The following is a 20,835-nucleotide window of genomic DNA, read 5'->3' on the forward strand; positions in this document are numbered from 1 at the left end:
TTCCAATCAGGTGCTGAGGAATTGTGTTGAATACTGAGCTGAAATCTATAAACAGCATTCGAATGTATGAATCCTTTTTATCTAGGTGGGTAAGGGCCAGATGGAGGGTGGTGGTGATGGCGTCGTCTGTTGAATGGTTTGAACGATGTGCGAACTGCAGTTGGTCTAGTGAGAGGGGCAGCTGGGTCTTAATATTCCTCATGACGAGCCTCTCGAAGCACTTGATGATGGGTGTGAGTGCGACGGGACGGTAGTCGTTGAAGCAGGACACTGAAAACTTCTTTGGCATGGGGACTATGGTGGTGGCCTTGAAGCACGTTAGAATGACGGCGCTGCTCAAAGATGTTGAATATATCGGAAAGAGCATCTGCCAGCTGGTCTGCACGTCCTCTGTGCTCTCTGCCAGGAATGTTGTCTGGTCCAGCAGCCTTCCGTGGGTTGACTCTACGTAGAGTTTCTCACATCTGCCGTGGTAAGACAGAGCACCCTGTCATTGGGAGGAGGGGTGGTCTTCCTGGAAACGGTTATCGGCACATATCCACACCGAGAGTTTTCCTGATGTGTCCGGTGCTGGAGCTGCTGGGAAGGATCCACTGTCATTAGAGGCCGCTGTCATGCTGTATAGAGGCAAAATTAAAAATGACTTAACTGATGCCTTGTGGAGTTTGTTTTGACACATGAGATTACATTCTGCATGGAGCGGAACACTTAAGATGCGGATTAAAAAACATCAACAATGAAAAGGTATGTATACAGTACACTACAGTACACAATGTCTCATCATTATAAAGTAATTCATTTGTTGACTAGATGCTGCATTAGTAGTGAACCGCAGAAATTTTGCCGACAAGGCTGAGAGGACGCTAACATTAAAGCTAACCCCAAGTGGTTGGAACAATGTGACGAATACACACAAGTCCTACTCTGTTTAAATGTCATGATTGTTACCATCTATTACCATCTACTTGCATTAGTTTATATCAAGCTGGTAACATTTATGCATTCATTAGCCAGCTAATTTGCATACTTAAACCTAGTGATGTGAGAAGGCAAATTAATATCTTCATGCAGCTGAGAGAAACTTATAAACAAATCAAACGCATCTGATTCAATTAAAAAAATAAATGTTATCCTCACTGTAATACGATGATTTCAGTTCAATCACATTTTTGTGCTAAAAAAGGCTAGATACAGCACAACAAATAGTTAACAGAATCAGGTGTCTCTATTTGCTTTTAAAGTTCTTTATAATTAGACGCATCTAAAAAAAAGTTCCTGTACGAGACGCTGAATAAACAAAAACAAAGGGAAACAAATATGTTAGTCTAGTGCACGTTTACATAGAAAAAAGATTGAATAGCTGCTAAAGTGTTTAGTGTGAACAGCCTGTTACAGTTGGCGGAGGTCTTTGGCCATTGAGTCTTGCTCTCTTATAAGCGTTTCTCCGATTAAGCATGAATTGTTTAAATGCTTTGTCAGGAAAGATGTTCAACTTGGAAATGTGTCTCGAGATCCTTGCATTCGTTTTCAGACTGTTATGTTCCATCTGTTTGAACAGCCCCTGGCCTGGTCTCAGAGTCGCTTCAGAGTTCAGTCGAATACCACTGTGAATATTGGTACTCTACATACAACTGTACTAAATAAAAAAACAAGGTGGTATTTTGCTGTTATAATGAAGCGTGTGTCTGGATTAGTTGGAATCAGTGCAAGTATAACACCATGTGAACTGTTTATTGAAGCGTTTTCCCCACTCATTTTACTTTTAACTTAACATTTGAGAATATAGAATGAATAAAACTTTTTGTTTATTTTATGCACATTAGTTGAAAATGAAATGCTTTTGTTTTTCTTCTTTTTTTTAACAGCCAGGATAGGAATTTTCTATGCAATAATATGACAGTGCTGAAGGGTTTATGTATTTATTTCACCCTCTTGTGGACTAAGTAAACTACACGAATGAAAATGTGTGGTATGTGTGTGTGTGTGTGTGTGTGTATATATATATATATATATATATATATATATATATATACACACACTCACCTAAAGGATTATTAGGAACACCATACTAATACTGTGTTTGACCCCTTTTGCCTTCAGAACTGCCTTAATTCTACGTGGCATTGATTCAACAAGGTGCTGAAAGCATTCTTTAGAAATGTTGGCCCATATTGATAGGATAGCATCTTGCAGTTGATGGAGATTTGTGGGATGCACATCCAGGGCACGAAGCTCCCGTTCCACCACATCCCAAAGATGCTCCATTGGGTTGAGATCTGGTGACTGTGGGGGCCATTTTAGTACAGTGAACTCATTGTCATGTTCAAGAAACCAATTTGAAATGATTCAAGCTTTGTGACATGGTGCATTATCCTGCTGGAAGTAGCCATCAGAGGATGGGTACATGGTGGCCATAAAGGGATGGACATGGTCAGAAACAATGCTCAGGTAGGCCGTGGCATTTAAACGATGCCCAATTGGCACTAAGGGGCCTAAAGTGTGCCAAGAAAACATCCCCCACACCATTACACCACCACCAACACCACCAGCCTGCACAGTGGTAACAAGCCATGATGGATCCATGTTATCATTCTGTCTACGCCAAATTCTGACTCTACCATCTGAATGTCTCAACAGAAATCGAGACTCATCAGACCAGGCAACATTTTTCCAGTCTTCAACTGTCCAATTTTGGTGAGCTCTTGCAAATTGTAGCCTCTTTTTCCTATTTTTAGTGGAGATGAGTGGTACCCGGTGGGGTCTTCTGCTGTTGTAGCCCATCCGCCTCAAGGTTGTGCGTGTTGTGGCTTCACAAATGCTTTACACACATACATATATGTGTGTGTTTTAGATATTTATTTTGTTCAAAAAAGTACAATACATTTTCATGGTTCAGTCAGTACTTTTTTTAATAAATTCCAGCACTATTTTACTGTTATTTTTTCATTGTTTCAATTTTAAAAACTATCAGTTGATAATCCGTTATCAGCAGGTACTGCCCAACTTTGTTATCGGTATCTGTAAAATCAAATGGACCATAGTGATGAAGCAAACGGTAGCTATTTGACTAGTCAGTGTTATTGCTAAACAACAAACTTATTTGATGGCGAAGGCTTTAAAGAAGGTAGCAGTGTGGGTGAAATTCATTGAAGTATTGCCATGGAAAGTGATCCTAAAGTTCAGTACTATTTTACATTTTAGTGGAAAGTTTTCATATTATAGATTTTAAAAACTTTATCCGCTATCTGCCTGCTTTCCCATCTTAGTTATCAGTATCGGCAAAATCAACTGTCAGTCGACAGTCGCACAAGTCTTTAGCTGTTCTGGAACTTCTACCAGACTTTCCAAAACCCTACACTCCAAAGTCACTTACAGCACCTTTTAATCTCCGTAATCACACCGTTGTTGGACACTTTCACTCTTAAGAATAAATAAGTCATGGTTGACAGTAAATAGTGAATTTTTACAACAGGATCTGGGTAATTTCAGCATTATGGACGTGACATGCATAAAATATTTAAGCACGAGAACTTTACAGAAATAAAGTGCGTCTGATATCAACATGTAGAGACAAAATGACAAGCATACACAATACTAAAATAACTGAGAATTCAGCTGAATCCAGGAAACTTTTTTTTTTTATTTATTTATGCTATGCCTTTTTGCAGTTTATTTTCATGCAGTAACACAATGATTGATGTACAGTATGCCGTCATGAAATTAGAGACTCTCCCCTCGAAATTCAAACATAAGTGGTCACAGGAGATTGTCTCGGCTGATCGCATATGATTGGATCACTGAAAGTGCATTTTAATACCAGGTGGAAACAGGCCCATTTGTGTGATATCCATCAGGGAAGCATTCTGGATTTAATTAAGACTGAAGTTTTACATAAATATACATTTGCACTTAATTTTGCGCTTTGTGACTAAAATATGTCAGTTGTTAGGCATTGTCTAGTGCATATTCAGATTTTACTCACCAGAGATTGAGTTGTGTAGTGGTGAAGAACAACTTAAGCACCAATATACTTTTTCTGAATAAGAAGTTGGTGATTTAGAAGCCAGATTCAGCCTTGTCTTTACATGCTTGTAAAAGTGCATTCTGAAGGAAATTAACCTTATTTGGCTTCTGTTGGTCCATAGATGTTGTGGCTCTCGCTGTCACCATTGCTTCAGTTGAGCCATGAAATGTCACTGACATTTCTGCTCAAGATTTTGCTTAAACTATTCCACTGACTATTTTTTACAACAGTGCCTGTTGGACGTTTGTTAAAAGATTTTAATTTAATAACTTGCATAACCTGCTTTTAAAAATTTATTGTACTAGTAAAAATGTCCTTTTTGCTTCGTTTTGTGGATTGTGTGTCCAAAGACAAGTTCAAGGCACTCCTGTTTCATTTCATATCTCTTAACATACATCTCTCTTGGCTCTCAACGAAGGCGGTCGCATTTTCTCACCCTCTCCCTACCCTTATCTTCCCTGCTTTGCTCCTCTCGTCATATCTAGTCTACTGTCTTGTACTTGAGAGACTCTCTCAGCACTGCTCTTCAAACTAAGTCATCATGGATTTGATCAACTGGTCTCTCAACGCAATTGACACCATCTTCTCGACGAGAAGCTTGGGTTCGGGGGAACCTGTCTGCCCTGACGGAACGTTCGCAGCTGGCTACACGATGGACACGTGGGAGAGGTGGCGGGTCGTGTGTCTGGCGGCTCTTTCCGTGGAGGACGTTGAAGATATCTACCTATTCGGTACCATGATAACAGGTCTTCTGCTGATTGGATTAGGCATTGCCCTGGTTATCGAGGAGTTAAGAAGACGGTGACAGCTGTCCAAAGCCTCACAAGGCTGCCCGTCATGATTGAAACAGTGGGCAGAGCTGTCTGCACTCAGACTGGGTCTATGAACCAAAATACGGATAACATCATGGAGAAGCTCACAGCTTTGCAAAGGCAAATGGATCGTTTCAGAGACCAAAATGGACCAGGAGAATAGCCGTGTAAATTGAATGCGGCTACTCTCCTTAAGACCAAACAATCCCAATCTTATCTGTTTCGGCCACCCTCAACCAGCACTGGCCTTGGCCAAGGCCGCTGTTGGAACAACAACTCCCCCGGAAGAGCACTGCAGTGAGCCACTCTCGCGTTCCTTCCCCGACTCCCCAAACACCTGGTGATTGTTGACTATGTCTGGGACCTGATCAAGGTTGTCTCCATGGCAACTTGCTGTGTATCGCTATGACAACCCTGCGGACTGAGGCACCTAGATTAGATGCTGGCATAGCGACTCTCCAGGCCTACACACACATGAACTCTTACACATATATACAGATATGCAATCATCCGCCCGATACCCTATCCCTCGCCTTGCAGCTTTGTACCCCCAGTCTGACAGGCGGGTCTGTGACCAGCGCCGAACATGGCTGCAGGTCCGGATGGCTGCTTGCCTGTGCTGGGCCACCTCGACCCCCAATCCCTCCCCTGTTGCAAGTCTTGTTCATGTTGTAGAGTGTACTGATTATGTGCTAATGTTGCTGAAGTGTTTTTTCCCTGTTCCCACACTGTACTTCTTAAGGAGCATAGTCTGGGGGCTGCCTTTTTTTTCTCCTCTCCTCTCCTCATGTCATGCTGTATTTCTTCTAATTCCCTGTCTTCCTGTCCTGTCTATCCCCTTGTCATATGTATGTTTGTATGGACAGGTCGATGGCCAATTTCACTGGTTTACTATGTGACAATAAAGGACTACTACTACTACTACATTTATTTACAATCAGTTGTTGATCAAAATAAAAATTTATTAAAATTACATGCATGGATGAGGTAAAAACAACTGTGCAACTTCTCTATCTCATTAATGTGCACTGCACCCATTCAACAATAAACATTTTCTTGTGGATGCTTGCGTAAAAACTTTTATTTTAAAGAGACTTTACCAATTTAGTGCTTGTTCTACATATCATTGTAAATCATACAAGTGCATATAAACAAACATGTAACAAGATTTTAATAATGTAGTAATTGTAATGTGTAAATTATCATTTTTAAAAGGGACAGACATACTTTGTGAAATGTTTGTACTTAAGCACTTAAAATTCAAGAATTAAACAAATGGGCTTTTTTTTTTTTTTTTTTTTTTTCTCCATAGTAGTTTTGGTATAGTAAATTATTTTATAATTAAATAATTGTTATACTGTATGTGCAATTCTGTTGCATCTCTTGTGAATATTTTGTTAAAAAATGGTGACAACCGTTTGTACCATTATTAAAAATGCAATTACATAAAAATGTGGAATGTGAATAAAATTTGTACATCTGTAAGAATGAAATGTTGCATAAAATACTATTTTAAAATGAAGAGAAAACGTACAATCTAGGGCTGGGCGATTTATTTTTGGCTTCCAAAGATTATGAAAACTATAGTCGAGATAAAACGGTTATTGTGCTGCATTCCATTTTGCAATAATGCTCTCGTTTTGTATTGTGTTAAAAATCCAGTGGACCTCTGGCCTTTGGTCATTTTTATATATTAAATGTTTAGTAGTTTTACGTTGGTTGTGGAAGTGCATTAGGGCTGGGCGATTGGACTCTTACAAGGAACCCGATAGGGCTGAACAATTTGGACAAAAAAAATCTAATTGTCTATTTATTTATATTGCAATTGTGATTGGACTGCGATTTTGATAAACATGCAACAAAAAAGTGTTTGTTTTTTCTACCAAAATTAAACCATGTTTTTCCCATGCTTTACTGCTGACCAGAAATACTGTTCTAAAAAGGGTGTTCTTTTTTGAGTCTTCTAAAACCAAAGTAAATAATAAATAAAAACTATGAAAAAGAGGAAGAGAAACATACATCATCATAATTTTGTGTAACCCAGTCAATTTGAGTATTATATTATTGCAGTAATAATGATGCTATGAAATTAAGAAAATATATAATTGTATAATAACAATCAATATTGCTATATTAATGTATTATTATTCAATAGTAATTTATTTAATAATATCTTACTGTGCAGCCTGGTTAAACACTAAGTCTTTATTTCAGCAGAAGCTAATAGTTTGAAAAGAAACCGATGCCGATTGCGAAACTTAATTGATCAACAATGATCGACAATATCAAGTAATGTTAAAACTATGGATCTGGGAAGTCAGTAAATATATTAAACAGTAGCCCAGTCAAATGTGACTAGGCTGAATCCAGTTTGCAAGCTTCTCTTCAAAATGTATTTCATGCACGAGTAATTTTGCTGATCAACTCGCAACAGGCGGGCGACAAGAAATTTTGTTAATCACAAAGACATGTGCTTGAAGAAACACTATTATATTTTTAAGAACAGACAAAAGAAAAGCTGTCAGTGCTTGTGTCTGATTCGCTGTTTGTTTTGGGTCATGGAGAGCGAGCCTGTATTTTGAAACAAGCATATGTTTTGCTCAAACCATTTGCTAGATTAATGTGATCTATGAGAATGCTGCAAATTCTATGTATTCATCTCGAGAGGTACTGAGAATTTAGGGGGGTTTTTTTCCACGCTGTTAGCATGCATTGTGAACGCAACTCTGCTGTGTGTGTGTGTGTGTGTGTGTGTGTGTGTGTGTGTGTGTGTGTGTGTGTGCCGAGACGAGACGAAAGTGATTTAAATCATAAAATAGACACATTCACCTTGAAATAAAATTATTTTATTTCATTATGCAGCATTATTACCAAAATACGTTGTCTTTCACTTTGTTATTTTAATTACTTTTCATTTTGTTTAAAGTGCAATTTTAATTTCAAAATGTCTGTGTTTTTCGTGTTTCAATAAATATGGTTTATCAAGCAATCAATAAAGAAATTCACCTACATATGGTTGATATAATAAAATATTCTTTACATATCGCCCAGCCCTAAAGTGCACTACAACATAGTTGATCTTGTTTATTTTTTTTATCCAATTTATTTGTATTATTTTTATATCATTGAAATATGTACCGTAATTTCTTTTAAACATAAATAAGCCGCACCTGTCTATAAGCCGCAGGTGCCTACCGGTACATTGAAACAAATGAACTTTACTCAAGCTTTAACGAAACACGGTGTGGCAGCGGGGGCGCTTACACCTGAGCTAAATTATGTCTTAACACCGGTGTCTAATTTCAGTAAGCATGGGAGAGCGGCATAAAAAGGCAGCAGCTACAGAGCTGAGAGAGTGACACACGTCAGTCTAGTGTTGGTGCATAGAAGAATTGAGAAACTTTATAAAATTGATTGTAAACATTGCTGTGGCCATTAAAAGCCTTACCTGGAACGTCAAGTGCCCTGCTGAAAACTGTCACACTGGTGCCCGTGTGACAGTTTTCCCAAGAAGAACACGTGAAGCAGGGCACTTGAAATTAGACACCGGTGTTAGACATAATTTAGCGCAGGTGTAAGCGCCCTTACAGCTTTTCTCTCCCGGACGGGCGCTTGACCACACCCCCGCTGCCACACACGGCTGGTAACAAAAAATAAAAAATTAGCAGTAAACCGTAGCCTACCAAGAAAGTCATTGGTCACTATCTTCCTCGTCCTGTGCACTGAAACCACTGAAGTCATCTCCTTCGGTGTCGGAGTTGAATAGCCTCAGATTTAGTTGTCTTTTTGCACTGAGTCAATTCCTCACGCTGCTGTTTCCAGCGTCTTATCATCGACTCATTAAGACCAAGCTCCCGTGCTGCAGCTCTGTTTCCTTTTCCAACAGCCAGATCAATCACCTTCAACTTGAAAGCACATCCGTTTTTCCATGTCTTTGCCATGGTGAGGGTGACAAAATTACTACCATAATCAGAATGATGGGAAGTTTGAGCACGTTCGATTTAATCTAAGCAGTAAACAAAAAAAGTTGTTTTGACCTTAACCCGTTCGGCAATTTCATTGGTCTAATGAAAGCTTCACGCCGGCAAAAAACTGAGCACGTTATAGAATGTTTTTTTTTTAAAATTTTTTTATAAAATTTGAAAGCGGAAAAAATCCATATATTAGCCGCGTAATTGTATAAGCCGCGAGGTTCAAATCGTGGGAAAAAGTTGCGGCTTATAGTCCGGAAATTACGGTATATATTTTATTTATTTTTTTGTTTTTCAGTTGAATTATAAAGTTCAAGTAAATCCACTGTTAAAAAGACCCTTTTTTTTTTTTTTCAAAAGATCAATAAATGCGTAATGTTTCCAGTCAATGAGTAGTCATCTATTTTATATATATATATATATATATATATATACACTCACCTAAAGGATTATTAGGAACACCTGTTCAATTTCTCATTAATGCAATTATCTAATCAACCAATCACATGGCAGTTGCTTCAATGCATTTAGGGGTGTGGTCCTGGTCAAGACAATCTCTTGAACTCAAAACTGAATGTCAGAATGGGAAAGAAAGGTGATTTAAGCAATTTTGAGCGTGGCATGGTTGTTGGTGCCAGACGGGCCGGTCTGAGTATTTCACAATCTGCTCAGTTACTGGGATTTTCACGCACAACCATTTCTAGGGTTTACAAAGAATGGTGTGAAAAGGGAAAAACATCCAGTATGCGGCAGTCCTGTGGGCGAAAATGCCTTGTTGATGCTAGAGGTCAGAGTAGAATGGGCCGACTGATTCAAGCTGATAGAAGAGCAACTTTGCCTGAAATAACCACTCGTTACAACCGAGGTAAGCAGCAAAGCATTTGTGAAGCCACAACACGCACAACCTTGATGGGCTACAACAGCAGAAGACCCCACCGGGTACCACTCATCTCCACTACAAATAGGAAAAAGAGGCTACAATTTGCAAGAGCTGACCAAAATTGGACAGTTGAAGACTGGAAAAATGTTGCCTGGTCTGATGAGTCTCGATTTCTGTTGAGACATTCAGATGGTAGAGTCAGAATTTGGCATAAACAGAATGATAACATGGATCCATCATGCCTTGTTACCACTGTGCAGGCTGGTGGTGGTGGTTTAATGGTGTGGGGGATGTTTTCTTGGCACACTTTAGGCCCCTTAGTGCCAATTGGGCATTGTGCAAATGCCACGGCCTACCTGAGCATTGTTTCTGACCATGTCCATCCCTTTATGGCCACCATGTACCCATCCTCTGATGGCTACTTCCAGCAGGATAATGCACCATGTCACAAAGCTCGAATCATTTCAAATTGGTTTCTTGAACATGACAATGAGTTCACTGTACTAAAATGGCCCCCACAGTCACCAGATCTCAACCCAATAGAGCATATTTGGGATGTGGTGGAACGGAGCTTCGTGCCCTGGATGTGCATCCCACAAATCTCCATCAACTGCAAGATGCTATCCTATCAATATGGGCCAACATTTCTAAAGAATGCTTTCAGCACCTTGTTGAATCAATGCCACGTAGAATTAAGGCAGTTCTGAAGGCGAAAGGGGGTCAAACACAGTATTAGTATGGTGTTCCTAATAATCCTTTAGGTGTGTGTGTGTGTATATATATATATATATGTGTGTATATCTCTCCCCTTTTCTCCCCAATTTGGCATGCTCAATTCCCACTACTTATTAGGTGTACTCGTGGTGGCGCGGTGACTCGCCTAATTCCGGGTGGTGGAGGACAAGTCTCAGTTGCCTCCACTTCCGAGACAGTCAATCTTATCACTGTGCCTGACACCTCATGTGGAGGCTCATACTATTCTCCGCAGTCCATGCACAACTTGACACGCGTCCCATTGAGAGCAAGAACCACTAATTGCGACCACGAGGAGGTTACCCCATGTGACTCTACCCTCCCTAGCAACCGGGCCAATTTGCTTGCTTGGGAGACCTGGCTGGAGTCATTCAGCACACCCTGGATTCGAACTCGCGACTCCAGGGGTTGTAATGAGTAATCATATTAAATAATCGTGATTCCGATTTTTGCTGTAATCAAGCAGCCATACAATCTTGCATGAAGTTATACATAAAAATAAAGGAAGGTCTGCACACACTTATTTATTTATGTACATCAGGGGAATTAAAACAAGTTTCAGGCAAAAGCCTTCCTCAGTGTGTCAACTCTGTTCTCATTTGATTTTATAGATGACCTCTAGGTGCTATCAGGTGTCCATAATTGGCTAATCAGCCAATCGACAATGTCCAAATCAACCAATTATACAATCAGTAACATACCACCAATAGGAGCAGTATGACTCATCAGGTGTGAAATGCCATTTATTTGTCAATTTTGTCACCTAGAAAATCAATTACCATAACTTCAATATTTTTTAAGTCCAGTTAAAATATCGAACAGTTCACTTACAGATGTGTAATAACAGAATTGTATTTATGGTGCTAAAGGTGAGATTGTTTATGAGGGAGTTTTTAATGCTCTTGAGAAAATTATAAAAAAAAAAAATTAAGATGCATGCTTTTATTCAGACAGCGATGATAAGTGAAAATGCCCCCTTCTCTGTTAGCTTAATATCAATAGCGATTCTTTCTTCAACGTGTCTCTGGAGGGTTGGCCATATTTGATTTGAGAATATTGTGAATATTGATGTAATTGTCTTTTGTGCATGCTATACTAGTTCAAACAGATAGCAATCATATATGTAGAATAATGATTATATATGCTTTTATGTGCAGATTTCGGTCCTTATGCAGCTCTCTGGGCAAATCAGCTAAATTGTTCCCACTGATATGTAGCGGATAGTGGGGTGAGTTTTCTTTTTCTTTTTTTTTTCTCATTCATTCATAAAAGTTTATCTACAAATGGAAATAATTTTTTGCTAATTGCATGGAAAATTGTTTTTCAGAGTTTTATAAAGAAAACTATATTGGACCTCTAGGAGGACACCAGTATGGCGCAAGGATGGAATGCACTCCAGCAAGCCCAGATTCCATCTAACCAGAGCCCAGAAACCTCTATAGGAACTGTAATGGAATCAGAGGAGAGCTTTGCTCAAAAAATAGAACAATTAATTGAGAAGGAGAACCTTTCAGGCATAATGGATTTGAAAGACATTGCCGGATATGACCTGAATGAATTGAACACAGAGTCTGGTTCTCCCCAGAATGTTTGCTGTGAATCATCTTTGCATGGGGAAATTAATTCAGCTAACAATAAACAAGTAATGTCAAGGGATAAAGAAGAATGTAATGGTTACATGACACCATGTCACTGGTCTAACTCAGGAGAGGTAGAGTCTACATTAGAGGCACATTCTGACAGGGAAGTATCAATACCACCTTTGACAGATGCCAATCTTGTGGATTATTCAGATATTAGCAGTTGCTCTGAAATGGAAGCAAATCTTGATTGCAATTTGAGTTCTTCCATTGAAGTTAACCTGGGTGGCCACCAGCCTGGTCAGTCTTTGGAGGAAGGAGAAAATTCAGACAATACAGTGCACTATTCTGATGTATGCTATAATACTGGGGAAGAAAATATCAATGAAACAAATCAACAGCAAGACACTGGTGGAAGTGGACATCCAATAACCACATATGAAAGCATAGTAGAAAATGTCAACCGTAAGAGTGAGGGTTGGAGAGAGGGGGCATGTCTCACAAATTTTGAGGATCAGTGTGTAGAAGTTCAAACCATGGATGATTTCAATAGTGTAGTCCCTTTGTCAAAGGAAGAGCAAATTGGGGAGAGAGACATTCTTGCTCATGATTTGGGATGTTCTGTGGATGAAACCATGGTGCTTTGCAAAGAACTTGGTACTCCTCAGGATGGTTCCACTTGTTCCCACTTGAGTAATGCAATAAAGACCCCATCCAATTCAAAAGGAGATGAAAACAATTGCTCAACCATAGATTCATTAAGTGGATGCAAAATGGAAAGAAAGCAAGCAGATCCTGAAAACACATCCTCAAAAACTGAGTTTGAGAAGACATCTGGCCATGGAAAGTCACTTCAGATAGGTGGACAGAAAAGCTTTACATCCAATGATGTACAAGTGGTTGAGCGGAGTAGTTTTGGATTCCTTGAGTCATGTTTTGGTTTTAAAAGTTCAGAGCAAAAAATTGAGGATATTCAACACTTGGAGTATGCACAAGTAAACCAAGTCGATGAGACAGATTTGTCAGTTGGTGAGAATATGACACAAATCCCTGAGAGAGATCCATTTAATCACATTGAACCACCAGTTCTTTTAAAAATTGCTGTTGAATCTAACAACAGTGTTCAGATTGATGAGGAAATCAATGGACCAAAAGATCCACCAGTACTCAGCGCTTGCCAAACACCCACAACCTCCTTAAGTCTTGGACAGCAAAGTTTCTTTGCTGAAAATGGCATCAATGAAAGAAGAGTTCCTTTGTCATCTTTCAAGACACAAATGAGAAAACTGCAGCCTGTTGTTATCCTTAAGACAACTGAGCAGAGAATATCTGATGCAAAAAAGTACCATTGTTTTAAATGCAAAGAGTCCAAACAAAGTTCTGATGAGCTCATTGAGCACTACCACTCCACTCATTCTTTGCATGACTTTCAGTATTGTCCCACTTGCGAATGTTATTTCCCTGATGGCACATTGGCTGGACAACATATCTGTGGCAAAGTCATGCTAAATGATCAGTTAAAGTCCTTACCATACACCAAAGGGCTAACTGAGGTGAAAGGAAAGTTCATATGTAGGTACTGTAGGAAGTCCTTTGTTCGTCAACCTTTTTACAAAGAACACGAGTTGAGGCACATAGTTGTTACACAACATAGATGTAAATGTTGTGGATTATACTTTCCTACTGCTCAAAAATGTCAAAGTCACAAACATAAAGCACAATGCCAGCCCTTGATACTAGAACCTTCTATAAAGACTGCAGAGCATGCAGAATCAACCCTCAAAAAGCCAGACATACCAAACTTTGTGTTTGAAACGGACCGCTCCAATACAGGACTCGGTCATTGTTATGTCAAACTTGTGGATGTATGCAATAGACACCAGTCACCTGCACAAATATATTGTCAAGTTTGTGGGAAAAATTTCAGACTCCGAGCACAATTGAAATCACACCAAAGATCGCACTCTGATGAGAAGCCGTTTAAGTGTGAGATTTGTGACCGAGCATTCAAATATTCATGGAATCTTAACAAGCATAAACGAGATCAGTGTTCTAAAAACATTGTCCCACCTGACAAATCTTCAGTTCCAGAGAGCAGACTTCAAGAAAACTTCCAATGCCCCATCTGTAAACGTGCATTTAAATACTCCTACAATCGGACACGGCATTTGCGTGAACAGTGTCTCAAAGAATACACACGAAAAGGCAAAGGAAAGATTGGCGAAAACAAGTATCGATGCCCTTTGTGTAAAGATGTCTTTACCTTGGCCTGTAACCGCAAGCGACATATCTGGAACACTTGTGTTACTCTTAAGATGTATACATCAAAAGGGCACTTTAAAGGAAGAAATAAGATCAAAGAAACCATCAAATCCAGCAATGAGGGCAAAGAGTTACCACTGACCATGCCAATACAAAATCAGTCGCATTACAAATGCACTTTTTGTCTATCTGTTTATACTAGCAAATCTGGATTCTACAGGCATCTAGCAAAGCATAAATTACTTGCAAAAAACAAAAAGGAAATCAAATACAAGCATGCTAACACTGTTGACTTGAAAAACTCTAGCTTTGCCAGTCAAAGTCCAACTAACAAGGAGGCTACTGATGAGGATGTAAGCCTTCCTTTTTCTTGTCGCTTCTGTGGAAGAGCCTTCACGTCATCTCACTCATTCAAAAAGCACGTACAAAACCATAAAGGAAACAAACCATTTCGCTGTTTAGACTGTGGTAAAAATTTTGCCATACATGGACACTTAATGGCTCACAAAAATGTGCACAAGCGGAAAATACAGTGTTCAGACTGTGGGAAAGTTCTGCCATCAATTGGAGATTTGTTAAAACACAGACTGTCCCATCCAAATAAAAAAGGCTTGCTCAAGTGCCCTGATTGCCCAATGCAGTTCAGATTTCCTGTATTCCTTCTTCGACATGTGGTTGTTCATGAGAGAAAACGCTCACTGGAACAGGCTAAAACTCAAAAGGTAGAAGAAATTCCCAAAGAGGAGTTCAAATGTGCTGTCTGCCAAAAAGCCTTTGATGATTCAAAGGCACTTAGCGAGCATTGTTTAACTCATATGCCAGCACCTTCAACATCCAATTGTCAGTTCTGCAAACGTAATTTCTCTAGTCGTGCTGTGCTGATTCGCCACATCCGCCTTCACACTGGTGAAAAGCCTTTTCCATGTCTGAGGTGTGGAATGCACTTCCACAGACAAGAGGCCCTTAAATTGCATCAGGAGAAATGCACAGGTGTACAGAACAAACCCTATAAATGCTCACACTGCCCACAATCATTTCGTTTTCCCAGCAATTTGGATTTCCATGAAAGAGCCCACTTAGCAAAAACACTTTTCCCTTGTCCAAAGTGTGGGAAGTTTTACACGAAAAGAAAAATTAAAGAACATGAAAGTATATGCAATAATGAAGAATTAAGAACTGCTTGCAGTAAATGTGGGAAATACTTTAGCAAAACAAAATACAGAACTGCTCATGAAAAACAGTGCCAGGGCAAGATATCAAATGAAACCGGAACAAATGGTAAAGACAGATTCAAGCAGCAATGTCCACAATGTTTTAAATGCTTTAGATCTAAAAGCTTTCTCCTGAGACATCTTTCTGTTCATTCCAAGGAAAAATCATATGCATGTATGCATTGTGGACAGAAATATGATGGTCAGAAGCAATACTTGCAGCATGAGGCTTTTTGTAATGGTATGTCCAAGGAACGTGGATTGGAAAGTTTGAGTGGAACTGAAAAAACTAAATCTATGCATACTGCAGGAAAAAAGCAGAAAGAGATCAAGATAGTTTCAGGAGAAAATTGTGGGGAATTTAAGTGCAAATTTTGCACCAAATCATTTTCCAGGCCCAGATATCTAAGACGGCACATCCTTACTCATACAGATGTCAAGCCATATCGTTGCAAGACCTGTGAAAGTTGTTTCTCACGCTATGATCATTTGAAACTGCACCAAACCCGCTGCAGAGGAAAGCGACGACTGGAGGTGCGAGTTGTCAAGATGAGTCTAGACAGCTTGGCCACAGGCTGCCAAAGCAAAGAGCTGCAAGAAAATGAGACACTGCAATGCAAAATTTGCTCCAAGCAGTTGTCCACCCAGAGTGATTTGAAGCGTCATATGGCAATGCTGCACATTACTGACAAACCTTTTCCTTGCAAACGATGTGGTAAAACTTACAGTACTGTAAAGACTTTGAGGAGACACAACCTCACGATCAAATGTAAGAGGGTTTTAAAGGAAACTGAGCAGTCTGCCAAGAACAATGTTCCAAATCAACCATGCAGAGAAACATCAAAACTTCTGCAACGTATACAGGTACACTACATGAATAAATTTAAATACCAATGTGAATATTGTCCCCGCCGATTTAAGATGCCCGGACAGCTGAAGGTGCATCTACGTCTTCATACTGGGGAAAAACCATATGGTTGTGCCAGCTGTGGAGAGCGTTTCATCAGAAAAGACTACTTGAAACGGCACTTGATTAAATGTGGTGGAAAGGGCAAAAGACAAGAAAAAGTCCTTTGTGATAAGTGTGGTGGCCTGTTTCTCCATGATACACTGTTGGTACACCAAAAGACCTGTGTCATCAGCTCAAAATCATCTGAATCCTCTGAAGTGGTTAAGAATCCCAAGAGCCCATGCAAGGTAAAAGGTTTTTCCTGTGCAAACTGTAGCGAGCGCTTTTTATTGTTCTCACAGCTCCAACAGCATTTCTTATCAAAGCACAGATCTGCTCAACCACAAGAGCAATTAGTATCAAGTCACTCGCAAATCATAAAGCAAGAGCCACTTGATGAGGATTCTGGACAGAACCAACCATGCAGCAGTCAGAAACCTGAGAGAGAAAACTTACGTGAGAAATCATATAGAGGCCCTGACAAACCTCTTGAATGCCCTCAGTGCCACATGCGATTTGTGAATCCCTCTGGGCTGGGTAGACACATGCGCATTCATAGTGAAGTCTACCCATTTTCCTGTAAAAAATGCCATGGTGGTTTTTGGAGCAAAAAGAGCATGGAAAAACACAAGAAAAAATGTAGAGGTCACACAGTCATCAAAAGTAATGACTCTACCCTGGAAAATACAGGTGAATTAGATTGCAATCAAAATGACACAGTGCTTGTGTTTAATAAGGGTTCCAACACAACAGGAACCGGTGTACTGCAGACCAAGTTCTCATGTAAAGATCAAGAGACAGAAAGTTGTTCTGACAAGGGAGATGCAGCTGTTCACAAATATCAGTGTTCTGAGTGTGATCAGAGTTTTACAGATGGACTTAGACTTATAAGCCATTTGGAGGAACATGGTCGTGAGGATCAAGAGCATAGATCAGCTGATGTTCACCGATGCCATGTGTGCAGTAAAGTTTTTGGGCAGGCTGGTTTATTGCAAAGGCATGTTAACATCCAACATAAGATAAAAACAACAAATACCTGTCCAATATGTTTCAAGAGTTTTCGATTTCCTTCTGATGTTGACATCCATAGATCTTGTCATGACCCCAATCGCCCCTTTGTCTGTAACACATGCGAGTTCAGGTATTGGACTGCTAAATCTCTGAGCATTCACCAAAGGATGGCTCATCCTTTGCGACAGCTGCCCAATTCAAAAGAACCTAGTGTGAAAGCAGGACCTGAGGTCCCTGAAGTATATAGGTGTCATCCATGTGACAAAACATATACTTTAAAATCATCATATGCAAAGCACTGCAGACTAAAACATGGACCGGGTTCTGTCACAAACCCTATTGATAATGAATCCAAAAAATCTTCTGTAATTCAAGAGTCATATAAGGAGGAATCCATCGGAGATTTTGAAGATGGAGATGACAGTGACAATGACTCCGATTCAGCGCCGTACTTTCCTTGCCATGTTTGCGGAAAAACATTTTTAACATCAGAAAGTCTCGAGGATCATCAAAGATGCCACCTTGGCGAAAAACCTTTTGAGTGTGAGGAATGTGGGAAGTGCTTCTTTCAGTTGGCAAACCTGCAACAACATCAGCGAAGCCACAAATCTGAGTTTCAGTGTCAAATGTGTGGTAAAGGGTTTGTCTCACTCTTTGCCCTGCGTAAGCACAAGCTAAGACATGTCAGAAAACGTCCTCACCGCTGCACAAAGTGTCACCTGAGCTTCACAAGCTCATCGGATCTAGCTGAGCACATGGTTATGCACCGTGATGAAAATTTTCCATGTGACCTTTGTGATAAAACCTTTTCCTGCAAAACAAGTCGCGCAGAGCATCGCAATATACACACGGAGCAAGAAGAAGAGCTTCCTCCTCTAATTCCACCTGAACGGCCAAAAACAAAGCAAATTACTCCAGGTGTGTCCAGTAGAAGCCTTTCATCGAGTAATGTTGAGCAGTACAAGTATTGTTGTGGAATTTGTCAAGTGAGATTTTCAGATCCAGAGCAGCTTTCAGAACATGGTTGCAATCCAGCAAAAGAGCGACCATACTCATGTCCAGAATGTAACAAACATTTTTTACATGGTTCTCACCTAAAAAAGCACCAGCTCAGCCATCAGTTGTCAGGACCACGTTCTTATCAGTGTAATCATTGCAGCATGAGTTTTAGCCACCACCATCTTTATCTCAATCATTTACGAAGTCATGGGAATGAAGAGACTTCTGTTGGCCCAAATGTTTCCACTAGTGACGAGAAGATCCATACAGAAAATGCAAAACATGAAAAAATTTACCAATGTCCAATTTGTCCTGACAGTTTTGAACAAGCTATGGAGCTAGCAAATCACCTATCTGTTCATTCTCATAAGTGCAGTGTTTGTAATATGACTTTCCCATCAAAGAAAGAACTTGAGGAACATGAAAAATGCCATTTGACTGCCGCAACACAGTATGAATGCACTGAATGTGGTAACAGCTTTCTTGGCAGTGATGCTTTCCGTAAACACAACTGTAGTAATCGAAAAATGACATTGTCGCACAAGCACCCTTCAGTGCCATCTGCCTCTCGTCCCCTCGTTCACTTTGAAGTTAGTAATGAGGAAGAGGAAGAGGTTGATGTTGGAGAAGACTTCATTAATTGCCCCATCTGTCAAAAACGGTTCTCCTCCAATAGTAATTTAGCAGACCACCATAAAAAGCATCATGAAGATCCTCGTCCTTTCAAATGCTTGGTTTGTAAGAAAGGGTTTAAAAAAAAGAAGTACCTCACAAAGCACCAGCAGATACACAGCGAACGGCCTTACAAGTGTAATGTGTGCTCAGAATCCTTTAAAACAGAACCAGCTCTCTTATCTCACAGTAAAACACATGACACAAAAAGGCAACACCATTGCTCAATATGCAACAGATCCTACCTTACGCCATATGATCTTTCAAAACATGAACGGAAACATGCTGAAAAAAGTTTGAGGGAGGCCCATGGAGATTTCCGATGTGATATGTGCTATAAATCCTTCACCATGCCTTCACAGCTGCAACAGCATCAAGAAACACATGTAGGACAAGTTGTCTATGAATGCACAGAGTGTGACAAAGCCTTTGCTTTTCTAAGTCTCTTGGAGGAGCATCAGCACCAAAGTCATGCTGATTCTGAATCTCTCCAGTCCCAATCACCAACCCAATTTTCCTATCAAAGCCCAGTGACTGAATAAAGGACAAATTATTGATGAATCTGTTTCCTGCAATGCAGTTTATTCAAACTCATTCAGTTTTCTGAACGTTATTTGTTAACCGATCAAATGTAAATACAATTCATTGTTCTTTTTTTACGTGTCTTAATTGCTTTTATCCGCTTTGAAATGACGTTGGTATTTTACCCTAGTTCTGAATCAGCTTGTAAATGTTTAAACGGTCTGTTCTCCTCTACAGTTCTGTGAAATGCTTATTAAATGGTATCTTTGTACAGTACGTAGACTGAATTGTGTATACTGCATTGATGCAATCTAGTTGATGTTTGGAATTTTAGGTATATTTGTATGAATGTAATAGCTTAAGAGACATTTAAAGATGTTCCGCAGTATGGTTCACAAGGATGTATAGCTGAAAATCCTGTAGAATTCCTTTGTTACAGTGATGTTTGGCATTTTTACATGTACCTACCTTTTGTCTTTAAAACATCCTTAGAATTAAGAGGAATTGACTGATTAATGTTAATGTTTTGTAGTAATAATTAGCAATGTTTACTTTTTTCTTAGCCATTTGCAAACATTCAATGTCATTTCACATTAGTTATGAGATGAATGCCCTCCTGAGTTAAATTTATATTTTATATGTATGCCGATTTATGTTTTAATTGATAAGAATCTCGTCTAAATGGCTTTGCTAAAATTCGTTTTTTTTTTTTTTTAAACAAGCTTTTCATAATTACATTGTATAAATTACAGTTAACATTGTAGCCTATCAGTACTACCTACAAATAGTGCTCAAATAATACATATGGCTATGAAAACCTTATGTGAAGTCATACTTTAGTATTATATGGCAATGTTGAGCATTTCTTCATGCAAATAAATACTTTGCAGTTATTAAAGTAAGTTTTTTAAATGTTGATTGATTTTGTGAAAAGAAATGACTTATTTTGTTCCCCCGGGAAATGTTTTTCCTTCATAAAGGTGCACATAATGAGAAATCCCTGAAAAATATATTTTGTACTTTAATATAGGCCTAGGTATTATAATAATGTATTTATCATCTATATATATATATATATATATAGATGATAAATACATTATTATAAATACCTATTATATATATATATATATATAATATATATATAATATATTTGTTACCTGTTTCTTCAAATTAAGGTTCCCCATATGGC

At 39.2% G+C, this 20,835-nt stretch overlaps 1 protein-coding gene across 1 annotated transcript; it reads left to right on the forward strand.

The window, feature by feature from the left end:
* Nucleotides 1–670: 670 nt before the first annotated feature.
* On the forward strand, nucleotides 671–20,593 carry LOC127658311 (uncharacterized). The gene is made up of 3 exons (XM_052147525.1): nucleotides 671–744; nucleotides 11,598–11,668; nucleotides 11,768–20,593. Exon 3 carries the CDS (start codon nucleotides 11,813–11,815, stop codon nucleotides 19,664–19,666), a length of 7,854 nt encoding a protein of 2,617 aa, XP_052003485.1. The 5' UTR covers nucleotides 671–744; nucleotides 11,598–11,668; nucleotides 11,768–11,812; the 3' UTR covers nucleotides 19,667–20,593.
* The last annotated feature ends 242 nt before the right edge of the window (nucleotides 20,594–20,835 follow it).

The sequence above is a fragment of the Xyrauchen texanus genome, chromosome 17 (assembly GCF_025860055.1).
Source record: "Xyrauchen texanus isolate HMW12.3.18 chromosome 17, RBS_HiC_50CHRs, whole genome shotgun sequence".
Classification (NCBI taxonomy): Eukaryota; Metazoa; Chordata; class Actinopteri; order Cypriniformes; family Catostomidae; genus Xyrauchen; species Xyrauchen texanus.